The sequence below is a fragment of the Cervus elaphus genome, chromosome 22, assembly GCF_910594005.1.
Source record: "Cervus elaphus chromosome 22, mCerEla1.1, whole genome shotgun sequence".
Classification (NCBI taxonomy): Eukaryota; Metazoa; Chordata; class Mammalia; order Artiodactyla; family Cervidae; genus Cervus; species Cervus elaphus.
Window position 1 is genome coordinate 8,401,272 of NC_057836.1, and position 27,388 is coordinate 8,428,659.

General features: G+C 41.1%; 1 protein-coding gene across 9 annotated transcripts in view; it reads right to left on the reverse strand.

Annotated features, from left to right (window-relative positions):
• TNRC6B (trinucleotide repeat containing adaptor 6B) overlaps positions 1 to 27,388 on the reverse strand; it is a 254,502-nt gene that overhangs the window by 28,984 nt on the left and 198,130 nt on the right. For all 9 annotated transcript variants that reach the window (XM_043881416.1, XM_043881410.1, XM_043881415.1 and 6 more), the window contains 8 exons: positions 24,644 to 24,819; positions 22,310 to 22,384; positions 21,404 to 21,449; positions 18,387 to 18,535; positions 12,441 to 12,566; positions 1,981 to 2,112; positions 1,621 to 1,716; positions 1,306 to 1,495 (listed from right to left, as the gene is read on the reverse strand). In XM_043881416.1, coding sequence (XP_043737351.1) covers positions 1,306 to 1,495; positions 1,621 to 1,716; positions 1,981 to 2,112; positions 12,441 to 12,566; positions 18,387 to 18,535; positions 21,404 to 21,449; positions 22,310 to 22,384; positions 24,644 to 24,819 — 990 coding nt within the window. The remainder of the gene's footprint in view (positions 1 to 1,305; positions 1,496 to 1,620; positions 1,717 to 1,980; positions 2,113 to 12,440; positions 12,567 to 18,386; positions 18,536 to 21,403; positions 21,450 to 22,309; positions 22,385 to 24,643; positions 24,820 to 27,388) is intronic.

A 27,388-nucleotide genomic window follows, 5' to 3' on the forward strand; every position in this document is an offset into this window, starting at 1 on the left:
CTTTTATGTCAAATGGAATTTAAAAGTCAGTTCTCATGCAAATCATTTTTAAGAAAAAAGTACAGGGGCTACCCTGGTGGTCCAGTGGGTTAAGAATCCACCTTACAACGCAAGGGACACTGGTTTGATCCCTGTTCCAGGAAGATCCCACATGACAGAGCAACAAAGCCTGTGTGTCACAACTATTGAGTCTGCTCTAGAGCCCACGAGCCACAACTACTAATGCCCTAGAGGCCGTGCTCCGCAACGAGAAGCCACTGCAATGAGAGGCCCACGCACTGCGACAGAAAGCAGCCCCGCTCGACCCAACTAGAGAAAGCCCACGCAGCAGCAGTGAAGACCCACCATAGTCAAAAAATAAAACAAATAAATAAAAATGCAATTTTTTTTTCTAAAAGAAAAAGTACAGTTGGTAGAACTTAAGGATCTAGACATTAATTTGCTTAAAACTACCCAGGATCAATGAGTCCCTGGCCTCCCCAGTGGGCAGTGGACATCTCACCCCAGCAGGCACCTCACAGAGCACAGAGAGCAAGACCATTTGTTCAAGGTCACCTCTGTCACCTGAGTACAGCTTTCAAGTCTCCCTAAACCCTTGTTTTTGAGATGGCAGAGAACAGTAAAGTCCTTACCAAAAGAAAATCAAAATGTTGCCAATCTGAGAAGAGACCCGCTGTAGCGGGTGGTACTTTTTTAACTTTTGTATTTTATTTTTAAATCACGTTGCCTCGCTGGTTGGATTCTGCTTACAACATGTTCCCCAGTTCTGAAAGAGCTACGACTCGCCTGCCAACAAATTCCTGATGAATGTCAAAGGTATAACCTTACTTGTGCTAATTCTATTTAAATCAGATGAAATACTAACATCAGAAGAATTTTATTGGTTTGCCTGATAATTTTAATTCCTCATTTTTTTCAAGGTAATTTTATGCATAGAGCTAAATGCCTCTCAACTTGTACGTAATTTACTCGATTATAACGTCAGACGAGTGCAGCGCTCACAGCAGGTACAAATGGGCTTTAAAAAATTCCTGGTGGTAGGAGAGCTGACTGCCACTCACAAGTAATAAAAGACTTCTTTGGAGCCAGAGAAGGTGGAAGCTTGTCTCTGCTGTCTGCTAATTGTGTGATGAGCTTCAGGAAACATATCAACAAATCAGGTATCTCACTTGCAAGAGAGGCATAAGAATATTTACTGACCCAGCACGGCTGCTGTGAAAATAGCGCAATGGAGGTCCAACCCTTAGGCTGAGAACGTGACTGGCAGATATTTTTCAACAGGCAGTTTGCATGCTAACAGCTTACCAGAACCATATCCAGGTATTGGCCCTTTGGTTTGAAGGTCTGGGAGCCCCACATTCAGAGCGTTGGGTACCATGTTGTCCAGATGTGGCTTGGGCCCAACGGGATGAGATGGCGAATGCTTCATGCTGGGCTGCCTCTGCTGCTGCTGCTGCTGCTGCTGCTGCTGGAGGGCGCTCACCATTCGAGCCAGCTGGAAGTGAGGAGGCCCAAGGGAAAACGGACACGTGATAAGGCAACATCCGCTTCCGCCCTCAGAGGTTAAGCAGAGATGTATTCCCACACCGAGCACTAGGGGGCCCTTCCAAGGCCACATACCTGCTGCTCCTGCTGCTGGCGCACAGCTTGAGAAAGCTTCCTCTGGTTTTGTAACAACTGCTGCTGTTGCTGCTGCTGCAGGAGAAGCTGACATGCCTACAAAATAAGGGAGAAAGAGAGGACCCAGGCTTCCTAAGGTGAATTTACTGGGAAAACTGCAAGGGTTTGTGAGCCGAATCAGTGTCCATGAGGGAAGTACCACCAAGATCCTGGCCTACTGGTCAAACTGAGTGTGCTTAAGAGTTGAGCTGACTTATCAACCCTTAAACACATTCAATAGTTTGCATGAAATGAAGCAAGTGATGATAATAATAAAAATAATAAAACCCTTTGGCTATAGGAGGAAAATCTGCTACTTACCAACTGAAACTGGGGAATCTGTGGAAGCTGGCTCAGCATGGCGATTTGTTGAGGAGATAACTGGGGCCCCACGTTGAAAAGACCTGGATTCAGGCCACTGTTGGGAAACTGCTTAAGCATTGAGGCAGAAACCTAGCCAAGAAAAGAAACTTTCAGAATTTATCAAAATAAAAAAAATTTGTGTGTTGTATGAAAACAATCTCAATAAAGCTAAAGCAAGCACTGTCAACATTTTCCTTGAAAAATGTTTATGAAAAATATTAAACAATTAGGAGAAATACACCAAAGCATTAACAGTGGTTATCTTTTGAGTGGTGAAGGTTATAGGAGTTTTTTCATTCTCTTTTTAGACATTCCAACTTTTCTACAATGAAAATTATGAATTTTACAATCAGTAAAATATCTGCAAGAAAAAAACAAATGACAACATAACTTTCGTCTTAGAAGTTATTACTGGAAATGTGCTATAAAAACATTCACTGTGGAGGGAGGTAGGAGGGGGGTTCAGGATGGGGAACACATGTACATCCATGGCTGATTCATGTGAATGTATGGCAAAATCCATCACAATATTGTGAAGTAATTAGCCTCCAATTAAAATAAAAACAGATAAGCAAAAAACCCCCCAAAAACATTCACTGAACCCAATGAATCAGTGAATGCCATGGAGAACAAACTTAGTCCCTTAATATCAATAGCATTCTGGTCAAAAATTTAGTCCTACAGGCAGACTGCATGGCCCTGCCATTTTTAAGCAGTATGACTCAGAGCAAGGGACTTACTTAACTTTTCTGAGCCTCACTTTCCTTATCTACAAAATCTGAGTAAGAATAAAATTAACTTCAGTGGCTGTCTGAGGTTTTTATGAGTTAGTCCATGTCAAATGCTTAGAAATGCACTCCATACATGTTCCTATTATTCCACAGTGTGGTTCTTCAGATGTCCACAAACAATGATTACACCTACCCTTCATCTCATCTCCAGGCTAACTGGGGTCAGTTCTCTCACCTGTATATCATTCAATTTCTCAACCCATTCAGTTTCACATTTACAGAGAAGCCATTTTCTGAAGTTGTCTAATACTAGGTAGACATTGCCATCACGAACTCATCTTTTAAAAGCCATGCTCTTAACAGTTCCTAAGATCTCAGCTTCTCTGATCATAGCTGATCATATCCCAATTCACACAGTCTGTTAAAATCTACAATTATTAAAATATGTTTTACTCTCCCATGTAATTTTTAAGCAGCTGGGTTTATAAACTTTATTAATTTATGTTCTGAGCCTTAGGACCTTACATTTATCTTTATATGCCTGGCACACAGTAGATGCTTGATAAAACCTACAAGATGAATGAACCTCTCTTATATTTTAACTTACTAATGGTCACTTCACCAAGTTATTTTCTACCTATTATTTCACTTATTGTCAGTTTGTGTTTCCCATCTGGTCACTGATGGGAACACTGGACAGAGCTGAAGATAATCTAGTAGCATGCTACTAAAAACGTCCTTCCCATCTGATCAGTCCAGGAACAGTCAATCATTCCTAATCAACACAACTGTTTTAGCATTTAGCCTATATTTTTTCATCTTATCTAAAACAAAGAGACAGCTTGTCAAGTGACTTGTCAAAATAGAGACACAACAACTTTATCATTCCTATAATCCAACATTTTTTGAGCAAAAATCAGTGAAGAAAACGGGTTATGTTCAAACATGTTAGCAAACTATGATTCTTGATTTCTAGTACACGTGCTCAGAAATCACATTTTTGATCATCTTGTCTAGAATCTTGCCTAGAATCGGCACCAAGTTCATCAGTCTTCAAGCCACTTTCCTTGTTCTTTCAAAAAAAAATTAAAAAAGAAATGGCCCCATTCTTCTTCCTTCCTTGCAGGGGAGGGATAGTTCTTTCCTGTTTCTGATCCGAAGCTCCAAACAGAGGGGCATACACTTTTATCACAGCACTCTGGGGCCTCTTTCCCTTACTTCTTGGCAGCAAGCCCCCAGGGAGGACTGCCCTATTTCAGTTACTAAGGGGTACGTCTGGAATTCAGTATTAGGAAGCTTGCATTCTCTAGTATCAGCTTTCTCGGCAGCGTGTAGGAGACATTCGGGCCCTTGGAGGCCTTCCCCCTTTTGCCTTAAAAATTCAGAATTTGGGCAGAAAAGAGGGAGGTGTCATTATTTAAACCCTCCTCCTTGAAGACCCCCAGCATTCTTCAAAGATCACAGACAGGGTTCTGCGATTCTTTTCACAAATTCTTTCTCTGTTGAAGGATTTAATTCATCTTAACCCTTATTCTTAACAGAAAAGACAAAAGCAGTAAAATTTTTATTCCCACTTAGTCAGCCTTATACAAAGAGTCCAAAGCAATGATTCCTTTCCCAGTCACCACATTGCACCAAACCAAGCTCTGAGACACTTTCGACCTGCCTACGTTTTTGCAAGCCTAGGCTTATTTTGTGTTTTAACCCCCCAGCGTGACACTCGCACACATTCACCCTTGCTTGCAAACCCTTACTTTCTGTCTTTTAAAAATGCCCCTATAAAAACTGAGTCATCAGAAGACACATGGGGTGTTCCCATCTTATCTTTCTTTAACATTAGTCATATCCAAATTCTTCTGCTTCCTAATACTTTTGAGTCACTAGTCTCTGCTACATTCTCAAGAATACCTGTGTATCTTTTCTTTGACGCTTTCCAGTCTAAAAACATCCAAGTTCAAATTTGCTATACTTGGCTCACCAACTTGTTTTCCTTCCAAGACCTCAGCACTTTCACTTAAACTGTCAATTCTCTCATTTTGGAAAGTATTTTGATTTAAAGTAATGGTTCTCTCAGATGCCTCCTCTCCATTCTCTATGAGATGCCGAGTGTTGCCAAAACCTTGACACTGCTATATATAATAAAAGATAAACAACAAGGACCTGCTATATAGCATAGGGAACTACCTTCAATACTTTGTAATAATCTATAATGGAAAAAAATCTGAGAAAAGGACAGACATGTAGGTATAGAAAACGGAACCACTTTGCTATATACCTGAAACTAACACAACACTGTAAATCAACAATATTTCAATTAAAAAAAGACTGAAAAAAAAAAACAAACCAACCCATTATTTGATTTTCTATTTTAACAGTTACACCCCTGGCAGACAGGAGCTCAAAGCAAGCATACCATGACTGTGCACTCTGCCTCGGCACCAGCTTAATGGCCAGCATGAGGGATCCTCAACAACTCCCCTCAAATAATAATTCTTCATCTCTCCTTTGAGTTCACCCAAATGGGCACTAGTGTGACTTAACTTACTGTCTTCTGATACAGTGGTTCTAAGCTCACTGTATTAATAGGGTTTTTCCTTCTCTCAGGGGGAGGGCGAGGTCAGGGGCAGATAAGGAGACTATGAGTGGAGATACGGCCTACACCATTATACTATATTTGACTCGATGGACATGAGTGTGAGTAAACTCCACGAGTTGGTGATGGACAGGGAGGCTGGGCGTGCTGCGATTCATGGGGTCGCAAAGAGTCGGACACGACTGAGCGACTGAACTGAACTGCACTGAAACCAGAGTCTTAGACCACTATACCTCTGTGACTCATGAAATCGTATTTACTACCTTCAGTGTGAATCTTAAATTCATTTGGTTTAGCAAACATACTAGGTTGAATCATGTTCCCCCAAAATTCCCATGCAATTGTGATCTGAGAATGTGACCTTATTCAGAAGTAGAATCTTCATAGACAAAATCAAGTTTCAGATGACAACATACTGGATTGCAAGAGGCCCTAACCCAATGATTGGTGTCCTTAGAATAAGAGGAAAATACACAGAGATGGAGAAGAGAAAGTCTAGAGAACACAGAAAAGAACGCCATGTGAATATGGAGGCAGAGATGGGAGCGATGTATTTACAAGTCAAAAACACCAAGCCCCGCCAGCAGCCACGGGCATGGAATAGACTTTCCTCTGCAGCCGCCGGTAGGAACCAACCAACCCTCATGACACGTTGACTTCAGATGCCTAGACTCCTGAACTTGGGAGAGAATAAATGTGTATTGTTTTAAGTTATCCAGTTTGTGGTCATTTGTTGCAGCAGTTTCTAGGAAAGAAACGAATACAGTAATTTTGTTGGTAGGCCTGTGCCATCTGGTAAGTTAACCACTAGTCTCATGTAGCTATTTGAGCACTTGAAAAACATGGCTTACCTAAGTTGAGATGTGTTTTAGACTTTATAGTTTTAAATTTTTAAAAAAATTTGGCTATGCAGCATGACTTGTGGGATCCTAGTTCCCTGACCAGGGATCAAACTCAGGCCCTGGCAGTGAAAGTGCACAGTCCTAACCACTGGGCTGCCAGGGAATCCCCAAGATGTGTTTTAAGTGTAAGATACATAACAGATTTCAAAGATGCGACTTTGAAAGCCTAAAGGCTTTTAAAAAAGAAAGTAAAAATTTTAATATAAAGTGTTGATTATAGGTTGAAATGATAATAATTTAGGTATACTGGACTAAAGAATATATATTGTTAAATTAATGTTACCAGTTTCTTCTTATGGTCCATGGAATTCTCCAGGCCAGCATACTGGAGGGGGTAGCCTTTCCCTTCTCCAGGGGATCGTCCCTACCCAGGGATCGAACCCAGGTCTCCCACATTGCAAGCAGATTCTTCACCAGCTGAGCTACAGGAGAAGCCCAAGGATACTGGAGTGGGTAGACTACGCCTTCCCCAGTGGATCTTTCTGACCTATGAATCGAACCCGGGGTCTCCTGCATTGCAGGTTCTTTATCAACTGAGCTATGAGGGAAGCCCTCAGGCTAAAGAACGTATATTGTTAAATTAATGTTACCAGTTTCTTATCTTTTAAATGCAGCTACTAAAAACTTTAAATTCCATGATGTGGCTCCTGTTACATTCCCACTGGATGTGCTGCTTCAGGCTGTCTGCACTGATGACCATTGTTTCTAACTTCCTTTCCAAAGCTTTCGTCTATGATTCATGGGGAAATCTCCTTTGCTTATTTTGTTTCCCAACCTACTGGCTTCCAAAATAAAGAGCCATTGTCTGAACTGTCATTTCTCCTCCCTTCTTTCAGTTTTAAAAGCTCTACTGGATAAACTGGCTGGTCTCTTGATCACCATTTCTCTTCAGTCTTGAGAATAGCTGACATCCCTAACCAGGAGCCTATGACCCCCCAGCCGTCTTCTACTCACAATTAGCTAAGGAAACCACCACTCAAAGTAAAACATGCCCACGACCCAGAAATACCCCAGAGAAACTCATCTGAGGAGACAAACAGAGGAATATTTGCAGCAGCACTGCTCAAAACAGCAAAAATCTGGAAACCACTCAATAGGTAAATGAATGATGGTATATTCATATAGTAGAATGCAATATGAATCACGATTGCCCAAATCAAAATCTTAGAAGCAATGTGAAGTTAAAAAATCAGAGGTTACATACCGTATAACTTTATTACATAAAGTTCAAAAAAGGGAACATGAAACAATATAAAGACAGACACAGAAAGACTGTAAAGAAAAGTAAAGAAATGCTAACACAAAGTATTTTTGCACTTTGCTTTAAATGCCAGCATCTCATATGTTCTATATGTTGACAGCCATAAAGACTATCAAGGGACTTCCCTGGTGGCCCAGTGGTTAAGAATCTGCCTGCCAATGCGGGGGACACAGGTTCTATCCCTGGTCCAGGAAGGCACTACATGCTGCAGGGCAACTACTGAGCCCTTGTGTCCCAACTACTGAAACCCTGCACCCTAGATAGAGTTCGTGCTCCACAAAAAGAGGAGCCACTGCAATGAGAAGCCTCCTGCTCATCACAACTAGAGAAAGCCCACGTGCAGCAACAAAGCAACACAGCAATAAATAAATAAAAATTTATAAATACATTTAAATTTATTAATGCATCATTTTAATAAATTAAAAATAAAAACTTATAAATAAATATAAATGGAAATAAAACAATAAAAATTTAAAAAGTAAAAGATACATCATTCCTGATTTTTTTCTTTTCATTTGTAATTTTTAAGAAAAGACAATTAAGGTTGCCCTTTGAGGACTTCCTGTCTAGCCTTGTTCATCTTCTCCCTTCTTCAGATTCACGGTACTATCCTCCTCCAGTGAATATAAAAGGACTAGAGAGATGCTTCACTGGGCTCCTGGGCAAGTGGCTAATCATACCTGGGTTGCAGAGTAATTAAAGTGCAGGTCTGAACATTTCCATAGCAGGGAATTAATTATTCTGGCTTAAAAGCCCTTCAATCTCCAGCTGGGTTGGAGAAAGTGAAGCTCAAGTTGGAGTCAATATGGCATTAAACAAAGAATTACAGGTGCAAAAAGACAGCCATTTAAAACCAAGACAAAAACCTAGAACAGGTTACTTTCGGAACATTTGAGAAAGGGGAAGAATAAGACAAGGGAGAAAAATCCATGGTCTGGATCACTTGTAAAAAATCTCAAAGATGAGTTTTGATGTCTTCTTCCCACATCTACATTAATTATTGATTGTCCCTAGAAATCGGTTAGAATGGATGTGAAATTTGATAATATTCATCAATTTTAAATGGTCATGTGCTTTGACTCAAAATTTAATTCTGGGCAACTAAATTTAGAAATAATGTGGGCAAAGATAATGTATAAGGATTTTTCCATAGTATTAACTTACAACAGTGAAAAAATTAGAAATAACACTCAATAATGGGTAAAGGCAAACCGGAGCAAGCTTACCTGAAAGAACATTTGCCTTCTTCACTAAGAATGATCGACCCAAAGACAGTCTTAGTGATGAGAAATTATTATGACCCAACGTTAACGAAAATAACAGGCTATTGTGACCATGAATGCAACTATGTGAAAAGCGTGCTTGAATATGAACAAAGACTGATCTGGAGACTGTGTAAATATAACTCTTGTCATTGCTTCCAGTGGGGTGGGAGGGTAGTTTTGGGAAGAATTTTTTCTGCACAATCCAAACTTTCAGTGTGGTTATTATATTCTCTTTACTTGAATTTTTTTTTTTAACCTACCCAACTGTTTCATCTTTTAAAATATGTAAATGCCAGGAAAAAACCTGAAGATTCCATTGTTTAATATTTTGCCCTCCTTATGCATTAAATAAAAGCTAACCATGTTTTGCTAAATAAACACATTTCAAAAGTGTAGGAGAACACAAGTACTTTTCTTTTCCAAATAGAGTAGACAACTTCGGTCATCAAGAGATTTGCAGCCCCCAAGTCTCTTAGACTAAGTTAACTGTGCTTGTCTAACAATTCCACTTTCTAGCTCATTCTGAAATGCATCTTCCCGTGACTTGACATATGCTTACTGAACTCAAAATACACACTCTACAGGATCTTCAGGATGCAGCAGCGAACAGAGCAGACACAGGTCCTGCAACTCTGAAGCTTACTTCACTCCTGGGGTGGGGGTGGGAGGTAGGGGGTTAACAGTGGTCCTGTAATGTACACAGCCTGGGACAGCCTCTCTGATAAGGTGGGGCTGAGGCAGAGCTCTGAAGAAAATAGAGAAGGAGCCATGTGGCAATCTGGGGGAACAGCACTCTAGAAGTATGTACTGCACTGGGGGCCAGGTGGCTGGAGAGGCCTGAGCCAACAGGAGAGCAGGTGTGGGGGCAGAGGGGTAACCAGGCGCCTCAAAGACCACAGTGAAGAGTTGGCTTTGTAATCTCTGTGAGAGAGGGTGCCAGGAGAGCAGTTACCTTAACTTTCTGTGCTGACAGAAATGTTCTACATCTGCATCGTCCGTACAGTAGTCGTTAACCTGGTGTGGCTACTTAAATTTATATCTATTAAAACTAAAAATTAAGTTCCTCCATCCCACCAGTTGCATTTCAAGCACTCACATGGCTAATGGCTACCCTGGACAGTGCAGGTTTAGAGCATGAGTCTGAACTCTGGGTGGAAAACAGACCTGAGGCAGCAAGCGGGGGATGAAGCAGGGTGGGACCAGTCAGGAGACCACGGCCATGGGAGGGAATGGTTGGATGCTGGATGACGTTGTGAAGGGAGGATTTGTTGCTGGACTGGTTGCAGGCTGTGAGGTCTTTGGCCAGAGCACCAGAAGGATGAGAGTGCCATGTCCTTGGAAGAAGAGGATGTCTTGAGGGGAGAGAGGGATGAAGCTGAAGTTCTGTTTCAGGCATGTTCACCTCAGATGCCTGTAAGGCATCCTAGTGAAGATGCCAGAAGTCTGTGGAGTTGCGAAGAGAGAACTAGGCTGAAGTCACAATTTTGGAACTGTCAGTATTCTAAAATCATTCCACTGGGTGAGATCACCTAGCAGTAGCTGTAGGTGGTGAGAAGAGGTTCAAATATTGAGATTGGGGTACTCTGATGTTTAAACATGGGGGAAGTGAGGAAGAACTTGTAAAGTAGACAGAGAAGAAAAGGCAGATGGAAAAAAAAAAAAAAAGAAAAGGCAGATGGAGAACCAATACAGAGGGTGTCTGAAAGCCAAATGAACAGTCTCAAAAAGGAGGAAGTGATCAACTGGATGAAATGCTGATACATGAGTAAAAAGCAACTGGGGAACAGACCACTGGAATCCACAACACAAAGATCACCGGTGACCTTCACAAGAAGCTTTTGATCCCCACAGTCACAGCCGTACCTGGATTCCTGCACTAGCTTCGTGACTGAGCTCCTTTGCTCTAGTGATTCTGTCATTCACACATGTCTTCTGTATCACTGTGCCATCTTGCCTAATACTTTACCGTCTTCGGCAGGAGCAGCCAAACTCTAGTGAGAAGGTAAAAATCACCTGGGGGTAATGAGGTCCCAAGGCACAGTGTCTCAGGAGATGGAGGAAGACCCAGAAACTGTATTTTTAAACAGCAGCCAAGATAATGATTACCAACCATGGTGACCAAAGGACAAAGTCCAAACTCCTTAGCAAGGCAAACAAAACTGTTCCAATTGTAGTCCCAAACTTCCTGACGAGCTCCTTCCTGTTCCCCTCTAGGCAGCACACCTCTGCTTACACAAGCTCAAACTGATAACCGTGCTTCCCCACAACGGCATGTTCTTCCAGATGTTACTGCCCCTACATAAACTACTCCTGTCTCCTGGGAGGCACCTTTTCTCTGGCCATGCCCAGAGAACTGACTCATTCTTCAAGACCCAGCTTCAATGCCACTACCAATGTGAGGCCCCACCCAGCTCCCCGACCCTGTTAAGCATTTCCATACAACATTAGCACACCATCTGCCAACTATTCTGCCACCATCACCACCAACTCCAGGAGGCTGCCATGGTAGAGACGGCCTCCTCTTCATCTCGGCACTGCCAACAGGCAACTGATATTGGCTCACCACGGACGACTGCTGGCCTGACACCCAGGCATGCTGGCAAGTGCTCTAAGAGTCAAGATGCTGCTGCTGTAAAGTGCTGGGAAAGTCAGGAACAGCTCTGTCTACCGGGGACTTGAAGGATGGATGAACTCAGAGAGAGGGAAGGGGAAGGAGAGAGACCTAAGTGGACTGCCAGACAGGACTAAAGACGGAACAGGGGGCACAATCAACACTCCTTCTCTACTAAGATGGACAGAGACTCAATGTTTTGTAACATATGAAATCTACAAATTATGGTTCCAAATAAATATTTTTTTTCAAATAAATATTTTTAACTTCTTTCTCAAAAGATGTATCAAAAAAAAAAAAAACCCCAAACAGAACCTTATCCTTCACAATGTGTTAGCTGGATCTAGTAAGTACCTTAACCCCCTTTTATACGATGGGACAGACCCAAAGCTCTAAATCTTGATTCACACACTGAATCCTTACTCCAGCTTCTCAGCTTTTATTTTTCCCACAAAGGGGTATGAGGGGCAGTATGCGGTAGATGGCACAATTCTCTCACCTATAAACCCCTGAACAACTCATTGACCATCTCCTGCTAATGGAGGGCCCTAAAGGGTTCCCAGGGTACCCAAAGGACTCTGTCCTATGCGAAGTTGCTCTGTGAATGAGTTTCTGCCACCTCACCAGTTCTAAACCCAGTCGGTATTTTAGTATGTATCTCCTCAAAAATTTTAAGAATAAACCAGAACCTGGCGCTTCCCTGAATCCTCGAGGGCAACCAACTTTTGAGTATTGATGCATCAGAATTTATAGAGTAGCTTTAATCATACACAATTAAATAAAATCAATATAGTATTGGAAAAACATACAGGTGATCTAAAAGGAATTATAATCATAATGTTTTTCATGCAAAAACATCTACTTTGTATGCAAGATAAAACAACGACAAAAAACAAGATTTGCCATCCTGTTCTAAAAAATCTTGATCCTTGGCATCTGGATTTTTCACTTTAGACGGGTACCTGTTATTCCTTTATGCCCACAAAACCAGACAGCTGACAACTGGTAACCACCTGGACTTGACTTCTGAATTGTGGATCCATGAAGGTACGCACCTGGGGGGAAATGAACTGGGGAGGCACTTGCGCCCGGAGATTAGGAGAAGAATTCAGGGGCTGCACGGGGGTGTGCACGCCTCTCGATTGTGCTGTGCTATTTCCAAACAAACCGTGATTGCCACCCTGTGAACAGAACAGTGACAGTGAGGCTTTTTGTTAACACGAAGAGGAAATGCACATAAGAACAGTTCAGGTTTCCTATCCCTCAGAAGCAGCATCCTGTGTTCCATGCAATCACAGAACGTTGTAACTGAAAAAAGTTCCTGACCTCAGAATAAGTATTCAAATTCAATCATGGGTATATCATCACCACCCTGTAGTCTGATACAAACCAAAAGGGTCAAAACTTTGTCAAATGTTAGAAAAAGCACTAATTTGTTGTTATTGAAAGGTAAAGGCAGTGTAACATTTATATAACTACTTTTTTAAGATTGGGTTTACAGAATTTATTCTCAAACTATAGAATCTGAGACCCAATTTGAAAGGCACTTGAGTAAAAAATGCAGGACTGTGAATCATATCAGCTGTAAAACAATACCATGATGTAACTTCTCTAAATTGGCTGGTTTGATTACAAAATCAGTGTCACTCAACTGTGAGCCTGGCTCCCTGAGGACCCTACTCCCGATCTGAACACCCTTCCCTGTCTTAGGTCTCCTTGGTCCCTTCTTTGCTAAAGGAGGAAATGTAAATCAATCCTAGAGTGAGATAAAAGAGGAAGAAAGGGAAAAAGTGAAAAATCATTCCAGGGACACACAAAATATTACTCACCTGTGACTTCTCATTCAAATGTATGACTATCAGTCTAGTCAAAAATTACAGCCATTCATTAGATGGACTATTATGTGGCTATTGAGATAATGGGACAGAAGTATATTTCGTTTCCTGATCTCTGAAAGCTAACAGTTAAAGAAAAACAAGAAGGGCTGTATAATAAAATGTTTTAACTCTGTCAAAAACGAAAAAACAAGCTTAGGTCCCTGATTTCTGGAGGATCAACTTGCTGAGGTACTTCTAAGGCTGTTCCAATCAGAGAGCCATAGAAAGTGGGGCTACATACGATAGCCCTTGAAACCATATTCATTAAGACTTGATGCTGTGTTGCCCCTGCCTGATGTAGTTTTCTACACCATCTTCACTCGGCCTCTGCAAGTGCCAGCTCAGAGGTCATCCTCATCAAGAATATCTTCCCCCAGACCTTTTTCCTCATTTTACAATCAAGTTCATTGAGCCCACCTCTGTTTTCAAAACACTTGAAAACTCTTTGATAGGCTCCACCATCAAATCATATTATAGTTATCGTCCACCCTGTCTTTCCACCACCAGCTTCAAATTTCCCTCTTTGTATTCCCAGAAACTCAATCAAGCCCTGGTCTGTAGGATGAGTGCATCATTTGCAAACATCCACGACCCACCAATTTCACACACTTGAAAACGAACATCCCACCAAACACCATCGGTGAAGACGGCTGCACCACTGCTTATACCAAGTCTGTGGGCTCTGAGCTGAGGTCACCACCACCATTCTTATCCCTGTAATTGTGGGGATTTAGGTAGTTTTACAGAAGAATTTTATAATGGCATCATTAAGTTCTAGAGCACTAAAGATATTTTGATGGCTTAATGATTCAACACAGGTTAAGGGATTGCTTCAGGGAAATTAATGAACTTAAAAGCATTGAAAATAAAAATGACAGTGAACATAAAAGTAGAAATGGCAATTAAAATCTATGTATATCTCATAAAAGAAACTCGAAGGTTCATCATGAATTTTCAATCTCCCAAAGGACTGTTTAAACATGAAAAGACCTTTAGCTCTAGAAACTTCAATATCTGCACCTCTCCTGTCTTACTAATCAAATTTGTCACTGAGGTGAAATAGTTCAGCTCTAACTTTTCTGAGACCCTAGTAGTCAGGCAATGGCAACCCACTCCAGTACTCTTGCCTGGAAAATCCCATGGACGGCGGAGCCTGGTGGGCTGCCGTCTATGGGGTTGCACAGAGTCGGACATGACTGAGCGACTTCACTTTCACGCATTGGAGAAGGAAATGGCAACCCACTCCAGTGTTCTTGCTGGAGAATCCCAGGGACGGCGGAGCCTGGTGGGCTGCCGTCTATGGGGTTGCACAGAGTCAGACACGACTGAAGAAACTTAGCAGCAGCAGCAGCAGCAGCACTCAGGAGCTTAGCTCCTATAATACTAACCATTCCCAGGAAAACAGAAAACACTTATTTTGCTAAGACTATTCTGCTAAGATGATTCTTACACTTTACTATCAAATAATGACCTAGTTAATAGATGTCAATTATTCATGGAGGGGAGGGTCCTTGGATGGTGGGGTTTCTGACAGCTAAACCCCAGACCCATGTTTTGTAAGGCTCCCAACCTGCTTTGGAGGGGTCATTTTAAATCTCAACCTCTTTCTGGTGAGAGATATTAGCTTTTTTAGTTTTTGTAAAATCAATTCCTACTTTCCTATTCTAAGTACAAAGAGCCCATTCTACTACCACCAAAGGTTTTAGGTTTTCATGATCAAGTGTCTCATAAGACACACCAAGCACTCAGATGGATAATAACGAAGGTTAAGTCAACGTAAGTTTATACAAAAAAATACCTTCTCTCTCTTTTTAAAAATAAAACCCTTTTAGATCATTTTTATTCATTATTAACTGTTAAATCTTCCTTTTTTGAGGCAGGGGTGCCACACGGCTTGTGTGATCTCAGTTCCCTAACCAGGGGTTGAACCCGGGCGATCGTGAAAGCCCGGAATTCTAACCACTAGGCCACCAAGAAACTCCCACCTTCTCTCTCTCTTTTTTTAATCAATTTATTTACAGTACCTCTCGAAAAGAAACAATGTCTAGCAACATGAGGCCCACGTTTCCGCACAAAGTGAAGCACTGGACCATTTTTCAATATGGAACCTTGGCATCATAAGTTGGTCATCTTCTTGGCTCAGAAGTAGCTATTTTGCACAGTAATGTATTGAATGGTAATCATACAAATTCACTCTTTTTAAAAACTATATTTCGAGATTGGGAAAACTGGCATCAAAAGCTTTATATAATATATATATATATTTCTAAAAGTTCACTGCTGTGTGTGAGACTTTTATGATGACCTGAACCTAATAATTATTGGTGATATTTGCCCCAACTACAGTGTTTAACTTAGAAAGGTATATAAATTAAAAACAAGGTTATTAGGCTGATCAAAATCTTCTGTGATTTAAACCAAACTCTTAAATTTCAAATTATGCAGTATATTAACTCTTCATGAAAACAGAGTGAAAAAACCATAACCTTATTTGGATAGAACATGTATATATCAACGTGGTTTACAATGGACTTTGTGGCAATCCACAGATAAAAAACTGAAGATGAACGACCTTTTTTAAGAGTCCAGTGCACAGCGAGTTTGGTCACTTAAAGTTTATGTACTAAAAGTATCTGATAATCAGGTGGTCCTGGGAGCATATTTATAATCACCATTCACCAAGAGTGTGAAGACTATGTTATATTTTCTATACCTCAACCCAAAGAGCCCTCCTCTCCACCAAAACTGATGTAACTGTTCCTTTCTATTTAGATAAGCAATACAGAGCCACGTCCTCTGCGGAAATGTTAAGAAAAAGAGTGAAATGTAAAGGAAGAAAACAAAAATTTACCTGTAACTCCCAACCCAGAGTTAACCAATTTGAACACATGGACATAATATGATCCATTTTTCAAAATGTGCTAAGCCAAGAATCAGCGTATGAAAGATCTACATGCAGTTTGAGGACTATGGAGTAAGACGTGTTTTATACCAGCTTTTCATCTATATGTGAAAGTCATCATGGGAAAACAGAATGGTTACAACTGATAATTAAATGTCTTTCCATGATATCCAGAGGTGAAGGCCAGAAGGGCAAGTAAGTAGTCATGGAAATAAGGCTAGGAAAATACTGCTGGAGCCACTGTCGCAACACAATTGTGTCTAGATTTCTGGTTTTCTTCACAAAAACTACAACAGAGCTACTGCAAGGTGACAGACAGAGGCCGGCTGCATCCGCTCAAGCCTGCAAAAGCAAGGTGGCTCTCCTGCACAGCCCTTCCTTGGAGGACTGGCAGATCCAACCCGAGGAAAGGTGCTGCTGCAGCCTGAATCCAACACTGGGCAGGATGTGGTCTTCTCAAAGCTTCATTATGTGAGACATAAATTACCTCTGCCTAAGCAATTTTATACCTGAAGACACTGGATTTCTAAGCTGCCATAACCCGCAAATATTTAATCTTATTAGTTTTGGTGCTATTTTTTAACTAGCAATTATATTAGATTGAAATGACATCAAAGGTAGTATTTGCCATTCAATCTAATGTTCAAAGTGGCAAATATGTTGCTAAATTAGATAGAAGGTATCTGTACAGCCTCTCTAACATGTTCCTAAGCCAGCAACTCACTGACTTATGAAGCGTGAACTTATGACCAAAAATGGGAAGACAAAAGAAACAGATTTAAAATAAAATCCGTGTTGAGAAACATGAAGAGAGATGAGTTCTATGGGCTGAAAGAGGTAAATAAAAAGCCTAGACTTAATATCATTCTGTGCATTCAGTAATCAACAAATTTCCCAAGACAGACAAATGATGCAATAAACTGCAGACCAGGGCCAAGGCGAGGCCACAGCCAAGCAGTTATAAATTTGAGAGGCCTCCTTACTTGTCTAGCAGCGAAGTTTTGGGGGTTGAGCCCTGTGCCGATTGCTCCAAGGCTGACGTTGGGTAGTGTGGAACCAGAGGGAGACAGCTTGTAGCTGGGAGAAGGGGAGAAAGGAGAGCAGGGAGCCTCATCCCCAAGGCACCCATCTTGATTGGAGAAAGGCAAAGTCAGCTGAAAAGTAGTAGCAGTTAGCCAATCGCAATGAGTGTTGGTTAGTGAAGCAACAGAATGCAAGAAGGGAAAAGAGAGACACCAGGAACAAACAAAGTTAGAGTGTATTAGCAGTAAACGAGGATAGAATTTGGATCTGATCATCACCATCATACTTTGCCCAACAGACACCATCTGTCATCCTCTCTGGTATAGATTCGTATCCTCTAAGTTAGTAACACATTCTGTCCATTGCACTATGATAAAAATTGCCAGACATTTCAGTTTCAGGGATCTAATATTGATGACTCTAACTATGTGGCTGCTGAAACAGAAGCCAAAGTCATCTTCTTGTGAATATGTTTGCTGTCTGGACCAGCATCAGTGGTGTCAAAAACGTGCCAAATCTACAAATTTTGGTTTTAACTGCCTTCTGAAGACCAGCAATATTGCAAGTTGGTATTCTGAAACAAGTAACGACCTCCTCCATTAGAAATGTTAAAAATCCCAACAGATAGGTATAAATGACTTGTTTAAAGCAGGTAGTTGAGAATTTGAACAAGACACCATTGTAACTAAAAACAGATCATTAAGGAAATGGAAAAAGAAGACAACAGAGTTTTTTTAGAAATAGCAAAGGAGAAAGTTTTCGGTCATCTTGACAAAGCTAAAAGGCAAGGCCTTAGGAGACATAGGGTATTTGCACAAGATTCAAAAATTTAATTTGTAATTGCACAGTAGCGGAAAAAAGAATTCAGGATAACTCTGTCTCTAGAATTTCTCCTACATGTTTTCAGTGTGCATTTCCCTTATAGTCAGACCACACCCCCCTCCAAACTTCATAAATTCCCCAAAACTTAGACCTTGTTCACAATACTCACATTCTAAAGACAGATGGTTCTAGCTGCTGCCTAATCACCTGTCAGTATCAACTATTTTCATGTCACCGTTCAAATGCAGGTGATGCTTGTTTTTTTTTTCACTCAGTTCAGTAATTCTATGCTTCCTTCTGGAATTAACTATCAAAAGACAAATGGGAACTAAAGTGGTTCTCATGAATTATTATCTTAAACCAAGGATTCAACTCACCTTCTCAAAATAAGGCCCACTATCTGTGGTTCCCATGTCTTTGGAATTAGGTGGACGGAACCCAGATCGATCCTTCCTCATGATATCATTAAAATCCCCGAGATTCATTGCTCGCTTATCCACATCGAATTTTTTATCTGGAAGGCTCCCTGCAAAGTAACACAGAAAAGAATGAAAATGTTAACCATCAATGTCTCCCTCATGACCAAGAGTAACCTGTCCCACTACCCTCTGTGGGGTACAGGTATAGACAAGAGTTCTCACTCTTCAGGCTGCTGATTGATGGTCCTCCCTGAAACATACATGCTTTAAAAACAAAACAAAACAATCTCTCTAAAACCCCCAACATATATCAGCTGAAACTCGTTTTCTATGGAAGACTGAAAGAGTCTTAGGGCTAACCTAGTCAAAATCTAACTAAAAAGATATTTAAACTAGTTACTGACATGCTTGATGAATATATCTTGCTTTTATATTCAAACCTCCTCAGTGAGAGGATGTGCATCTTGTTGCTTTTTTAGCATCTGTTAGATAAATAGTTTCAGTTGTGAAATGTTAGGACTACAAACAGCAGACAGGCATGGTTGTTACCCTTAAATTTAGAACTCGAGTTGAACATGGGAGATGGTTACTGGTATAATGTCATCTTCCAGATGCAATGACTATTCCACTTTCTTCCACATGTCTATGAATTTGCTGTTGTACAGTGACACGAAACTCATTTTTAAGTTATTCTATTTAAGAATATCACAGATCACAGGCTGTTTTTTTAATCTCCCAGGAATTTTCTTTTCTTCCAGATTTGATTCTTTCTTAAGCACCTCCAGGTGAGCAACAGCATCACTGCGAAGAGCCCCCAGATGAAGGGCTGATGTTGCACCTGCTCTACCTGCAAAAGGCAGTTGGTCCCTAATATGACTCAATATGCCAGCAAATTTGGAAAACACAGCAGTAACCATAGGACTGGAAAAGGTCAGCTTTCATTCTAATTCCAAAGAAAGGCAACACCAAAGAATGTTCAAACTATGGCACGACTGCACTCATCTCACATGCTAGCAAGGGCTTCCATTGTGGCTCAGCTGGTAAAGAAACTTCCTGAAATGTGGGAGACCTGAGTTCAATCCCTGGGTTGAGAAAATCCCCTGGAGAAGGGAAAGGCTACCTACTCCAGCATTCTAGCCTGGAGAATTCCATGGACTCTATAGTCCATGGGGTTGCAAAGAGTCGGACACAACTGATCAACTTTCACTTTCACATGCTAGCAAAGTAATGCTCAAACTTCTTCAAGCCAGGCTTCAACAATACATGAACCGTGAACTTCCAGGTGTTCAAGCTGGATTTAGAAAAGGCAGAATTGCCTTTCTATGATCCGCTGGATCACTGAAAAAGCAAGAAAGTTCCAGAAAAACATCTGCTTCTGCTTTATTGACTACACCAAAGCCTCTGACTGTGTGGATCACAACAGACTGTGGAACATTCTTAAAGAGATGGGAATACCAGACCACCTGACCTGCCTCCTGAGAAATCCGTCTGCAGGTCAAGAAGTACCAGTTAGAACTGGACATGGAACAGACTACTTCCAAATCAGGAAAGGAGTATGTCATGGCTGTATATTGTTACCCTGCTTATTCAACTTATATGCAGAGTACATCATGAGAAACACTGGGCTGGATGAAGCACAAGCTGGAATCAAGATTGCCAGAAGAAATATCAATAACCTCAGATATGCAGATGACACCACTTTTATGGCAGAAAGCAAAAAAGAACTAAAGAGCCTCTTGATGAAAGTGAAAGAGGAGAGTGGAAAAGTTGGCTTAAAACTCAACATTCAGAAAACTAAGATCATGGCATCCAGTCCCATCACTTCATGGCAAATAGATGGGGAAACAATGGCAACAGTGGCAGACTTTATTTTTGGGGGCTCCAGAATCACTGCAGATGGTGACTGCAGCCATGAAATTAAAAGACACTTGCTCCTTGGAAGAAAAGTTATGACCAACCTAGACAGCATATTAAAAAGCAGAGACATTACTTTGCCAAGAAAGGTCCGTCTAGTCAAGGCTATGGTTTTTTCAGTGGTCACGTATGGATGTGAGAGTTGGACTATAAAGAAGGCTGAGCGCCGAAGAACTGATGCTTTTGAACTATGGTGTTGGAGAAGACTCTTGAGAGTCCTCTGGACTGCAGAGAGATCCTAAGGAGATGCATCCTGCAGTCCATCCTAAAGGAGATCAGTCCTGAATGTTCATTGGAAGGACTGATGCCGAAGTGGAAACTCCAATACTTTGGCCACCTGATGTGAAGAACTGACTCAATGAAAAAGACCCTGATGCTGGGAAAAATTGAAGGTAGGAGGTGAAGGGGATGACAGAGGATGAGATGGTTGGATGGCATCACTGACTTGATGGACCTGAGTTTGAGTAAGCTCTGGGAGTTGGTGATGGACAGGGAAGCCTGGCATGCTGCAGTCCAGGGGGTCGCAAAGAGTCGGACACGACTGAGCTGAACTGACTGAACTGATGACATCTTGGTGCAGACAAGCCTGGCCACCTGAGAGTGACTCTGGCAGGGTCACAGACAGCATATATTTGGCCACAACTTTTTTTTTTTTTAAATCTGGATTAGTTCTCAATATTTAAAACTAAAAGCATATAAGAATTTCTGGCCTCTCTTGAGAACAGTGAAGGATCTGGCAAAGCTGAGCATACACTCGTCCATGGCAACAAGTGCCAAGAACCGAACAGAGGCCGACTCCTTTATGTGGTACACAGGCTCTCCACAGTGAAATCAGTGGCTTTCAAGCCTCAACTGTTCACACCTGGCACACACCGCTCACTTACACTTCTTGGTTCTTGTCGTCATTAGTTTTCAATCCCTACCTAGTACCTTCCACAGAGCAAGTGTGGAATATGAGTCTAGGAACCGCACCCATTCCAATTCAAAGAGAGCAGGGATCCCAACAAAGGATCACAAACAACAGCAACCTATTCCACTACATTCGGTGGGGGGATACACACCTACAGACAAATCCATTTTGCTACTTGGGTTATCTTCAGTTTGACTCTGAAAAAAAATAAAAGAACAGTGAGGAAGATTAAAGTCTGGAATTAAACACACTTAGAGAAGAAACAGCATTATTCATGCATGAACCACACCTTACTCTTACTTTACATCTAGGACTATACCAGGTCCTTGGAAATGAACCTTCAACTGGAATGAAGACAGTAACAGTTTTCATGAGAGTAATTCTGACTGCTGCTGGTGCCTCTATTCTTAAATTCAGTTTTCACATCAGATTGGCTTCAGTAAATCTATGGACACAGTGATAGCTAAACAGCTGCTTGGAGAAACACACCCCTGTCCTCAAGTTCCAGCCGGCTCAGGATTAAATTTCCTGAGTGGAGCCAAATGATGACAACGTCTTCTCGTGACTTGTCAAGTCATCAAGTCTTGCAATGTGCAGCCAATTCATCTGTCTTTTGGCAACCAGGGACAGGGTGTCCCCACATTGCTCCCCAAAGACCAAAAAATTAAAGTTCTACAAAAATTGTCTATATAATTAATCACAAATAGTTTCCCTAGTCATTCTGCTATGGCTAGGTTTTTTTTTTTTTAATTATAATATTAAAGCTGGTACAGTAGTCAGCAAAAGTTAAATACATTTTTAAGTCCTTGGCTCTTTCTTCCCTAACCTTCTAAAGAAAGGATACAAAGGCTACACGTTTAAAAGCTGTAACCTTTAAAGACTGGACTATTTCATTAAGAAAAAAAGGATAGAGAACAAACATTGCCTAATCCAAATCAGGAACATTGCGTAACCAGTTTCTAAGTCTGTCATTTTGTACTATATACGGCAGTGGTCTTAAAATTTGTACTAAATGTAAAAGTTGGGATAGAGTACACCTATGAAAAAAAAAACTTACCAGCAATCCCATATTTGAAAACTGTTTGGCAAGAGGATTCATCCATGAATCATTGTTTCCTCCTTTGAGTGAGCACTACAGAAATGAAATACGTAACCTCAGAATCAAATAATTGATTTCAACTTCCTGAGTTGCATAAGTACTGATGAAAAACGTAAAACCAAGAGTTTACCTTTTTCAACCATAACTATTTCTCTTTAACTATAGTTATTTTGATAGATCTGTTAGTCTAAAAAAGTAACAGGCCTTAGTTACATCAATGTTTTCATTCTTGTTCTATTCGTTGCACTGAATTAGAAATAACTAGAAAAATAAATGGTCAGCTAGGGCTTTCACCCTATAGAGGGTCAACATCAGATTTTCTAAAATATAACGCTTGCATGCTAGTACTTTCCCTCTCAGTTCCTCCTTGAAACCCAAGCCGGTTTCTATTAGGAGTCAAGAAAAAGTTTGATGCCAGTGCATGTTATTTGGAAAGGAGCCTGTTTAAACTGGTCATTACTCTCTGTGTGGATACAAGGAGAAGCTCATCCACACAGCACTTTCATCTGCTTGTTTGAGAATGTAAAGGACACTGGGCTCTGTGGAAAGTGGAAAAGAAGTCAGCAGAAGACACCATCACCAAGTTTACTGCAAAGGCAGCAGGTGTGGGTTTTTGTTTCTTCAGGGGACAAACTAACCTCTCTGCTGAACAAGGAACCAATCATCAGCTCCACTTTTATTTCTACGGAGAAGGTGAGTGGAACTATGATGGGAACCTGGTGGGGGCTGGAGATGATGTGGCTTTGTGTATGTGTGCATTTTCCAGGTAAAAGTTCTGTGTGTTCTGATGCTACTGCTCATGTCAATTTTATTTTTGAGAGTGTTAAGGTACCTCTACAGGTTTAAAGGTCAAAAAAGCCCTCCCTGAGGGAGGAGTGGTAGTTACTGTTTAATGGGTACAAAGTTTCAGTTGGCAAGATGAGAAGGGCTTTGTGGACAGATGTCAGTGATGACAGCACCACGTGAATGCACTTAATGCTGCTGAACTGTACACTTATAATTGGTTAAGATAGTCAATTTTACATCAGCTGTACCGGAATATACGCACGCGTGCGCACACACACACACACACAGTAAGAAAGGTCAGAATCATCAGTCATGGAACAGAAACAGGTAATTCCCAGTTAAACTCACTGAATCTTGGTGGTCCCCTGAGTGGGCTAGTACCTTTCACTTGGTTGCTTCCTCAGCAGTCTTCCTAAAATCTGGTCTCATTATTAATTTGTAAATAATAAAAAGAAAGCCACAGAAGACTAGACAATGCAAATGTATTAAAAATGTTAGAAAGTTCACTGAATAATTTTATTTGTGACTGAAGTAAGAAAATAAAAGTCCTTTATGGGGGAAAACTGTAAATGACTGCTTAAACAAAACGTTTCTAACATAAACAACCTGCATTCTCAGGCTATAAAAGAAAGCAATGGTATTCAGAACAAAATCCCATAGGAGAAGGGGATGAAGGTACAGCCCCTTGGTCAACTGAAGACCTTCTAAAATGGTGTCCGGTACCCGAAAACCAGGAGTTTTAGTTACGAAGTGTTTCTTAGAGCAGCAAGGCTCCCGGGCTGAAATAACAAACATGGCTGCCCAACTTTTTTTCCCTTAATGTATTTGTAGAATGAGAGGCTGGGATGAAAAAAGAGGGCTCCTACTGAGAGTCATTCAGGTTCTAGATTGAAAACCAAAGTCCTCATTAAACTATGAAAATCAAAAGAGAAACTAAGTTGCTCTACAATCCAGAAAATAAAAAGTGTAGGACACAACTGATACAGGACAGAGATAAACCACCTAGCTGCTAATGCAGGGTTATGCACTGGCACCTCATTTTGCTGAGAAAGGATTCTGGGCCTTGGAATTTCCCAAATCAGACAAAAATGAGTCATGTTGATTGTTGCTGGAGAAACCATATTATTGTGGTTTCCCGTCTACATATTCATGGGGACCTACTCTAAGGACTGATCAGGCTTTAGAACACAAAAGCATAAAACATTTATAAAGGGTGTCCTGAAAATTCCTAAAGAATTATTATAAAATACGGAAATTGAAGTGAAAAGAAAAATCTTGTTTCTTTGAAAATTCCATTTTATCCAGAGTGAGAATTTTGTAGTTTTGAGACTTCAAGGGAAGGAAGATGAGGGGTAAAGAGGAAGCAGTTATGTGTTCTGAAGAAAGTATTTTCTCCATCACTGAGGACTGCAAGGACTTCAGCTACGTGGCTTCTTCCACCAAACATTCTCAGTTCTGCCTTCTAAGAATGAATAAGCAAGTTCAGACATTTCTAACGCGGCCTACCTTCATTTGTTTCTTTCCTCCTTGTCCCCAGCTTGCTGAGTTGTGGGAGGAAGCGCTTCCCTGAGAGCCGGCAGTGTTCCAGACTCCTCCATCATCCTCCTCTTCCCAGCTGGGATGGCGAGTTCCTGCCACTGGCCCGTCATTCTCCCCCCAGCCATCTTGCATAGATTTGGAATCTTTAAGAAAAGAGCAAGCCAACTGTATGCAATGGCGATAGAACAAAACCCACAATGGCCATTCCTTGTAAATACAGCATTTTAGTGTATTTGTGATTGTATCCAGAATCGGTCTGTATGGTGAGGCAAATATTCTCCCAACTTTAGAGGGCAGAATGCAAACCCCAAAAGGGTCAACGATACACAGTAAATTCATAAACCATGAATCAAGATTTCCTGGTTTCTAGTTCAATGATTTTTCCCCTCACACAGTGTTGACAGAAATCCCCCAACTGAAAAGAACCTATCACTACTTACTTAACAAGAAATTTCACACTTAAATTAAGAGAAATCTGTTACTCTTAATGAGAATGTTGTACTGCACTTCTTAGCTTTACCCTCCTGAGAGGGAATACGTGGTGTACTTTGTAACGGATTTTACAAATATGAGGCAGGATAAAAAACAACTGTCAACCTTGTTTGGGGTGAAGAAAAGAACATGAAAGATGGATAAAAAAAGAAAACTGTACTAGATTTTGAATATCAAAATTACAGTGAAAGAAGAGAAATTCACAAATAGTCATGAAAATTTGAAAGTTACTAGATTTACACACTTGAAAGGTACTGGATACTAAAAAGATCCTAGACAAAGACAATGTATAAGCAATGGCTTTTAAAGATGGGCAGAGGAGTGACTTCCTTGGTGGTCCAGTGGCTAGACTCCATGATTCCAATGGAGGGGGCTCAGGTTTGATCCCTGATTGGGGAATTATATCCCACATGCCACAAATAAGAGTTCACATTCTGTAACTAAGACCTGGTCAAGCTAAATAAATAAATAAATATTTAATAAATAATTAAAATAAAAGACAGGAGGAGGAAATGTAGGAGACAGAACGTGGAAGGGAGAACAAAGACAGGGAAACCAGTGCTCAACTGTTCAAGGAAGTAGGTCATCATCAGGCTCCAGTCAATTCCACCAACATTTCCCCTTAAACAAAGATCTTGAATTTGGAGACTGGGATAAATCCTTAATCTCTTTCTGAAAATTCTGTATGGGTACACTTTCTGGTGATGATAGAAGAAAGGAAATACACTATCCCACCTAGCAGCTCCATGAAAAGGTATGAAAGCATTAGTCGCTCAGTCCATGTCTGACTCTTCGCGACCCTATAGACTGTAACAGGCTGGGCTCCACTCTCCATGAGATTCTCCAGGCAAGATTACTGGAGTGGGTAGCCATTCCCGTCTCCAAGGGATCTTTCCGACCCAGGGATTGAACCTAGGTCTTCCACACTGCAGGCAGACTCTTTGCCAGAATCTGGGCAGTCCAGAAGCTCCATCCACACCTCCAATTCACAAAATGACAAGACATTTATGGAGGGAGTTATTTGATTCAGATTGCTTCACATGAAGAGTCTAGAGCCAGAAAAGTGGCTTTTCCAGGCCTTTCTGCTGCCAGGCTCTGGGACCAGGCCTATGATGCCATCCAGGCACCAATCAAGTATGCAGAGAGCTAGGTAGTCAGTTTCCTCAGACGGTGGCATCATCTCCCAGCAACGCCCAAGTGAGCCTTGGGATGAACCTTCTATGGGGTTCACTAAGCGCCCCCCTTTGCAGGGGCTCTGTGACTGAGCAGCAAGAAGCAGGGCCTGGGGGCTGTTCTCCCCGCTTCTGGATAACCAGGACCATTTCTCCTGCATAGGAGGTTACCCACTATTACATAAGCAGAGGCTTTATACATCCTCTGACAAGCAACAGGAATTAAAAACCCAACATAAGTGACATATTGACCCTTTTAAAGAAAAGACATCCATGTAACCCTTCTTCGAGAGAAAGGAGCTGCACTTTTAACAAATGATTTCCTGTAGAGAGATTAAAAAAATAGAGCTCCATGACTTCAGTATTGGAGCCCACACCAGATTTAAGGCATCTACAGTCTAGACAAGATCACAGGTTACATCACCATGAGCACTAATTACTAGGCTGTGACTATCTAGCCCCCTCCCCTGACTATTACATGTTCAAATTACCCAGAGAAGGGGGAAAGGTAACTACAGCTTTAGCTATGGACATAGATGATCCCAGTGAGTAGAAGCCTTTTTTAAAATCTGGAGAAAAGTGATTTCTGTGATGGAAGAAAGATGATCCCGAAGTTGGGAAAGACACATAAAAATCTTCAAAGTACTGCTAAAATGCCTCCTTGTGCCAAGGGTCTGGTTTATGCCCTTCAACAGTGTTCTGGATCTATTCCAAGTCTACAGAATGGTATCTCCCATGATGATAGAACCCATTTTACAATGAAAGTCAAGACAAGATCAAATTCCTTATCAAGCTATTTCTATGAAGTGAAGGAGATTTGCCGTTTTCAAAATGCAGTCAAGTTACACAGGCACAAGAGTGTTTCCAGAATACAGAAAGCTAAGATGATACTCCATCCTGTGGTATGGTTAGAATCATAAATATCATAAAATAAACTTGACAATGGAATTTATTCTTGTTCCAATTCGGAGAATTCAGTCTGACCACATTTTTTAATCAAAAGACAATCCCTTAACTCTGCAATATGGTAGAAAAGAGACGTTGGAAT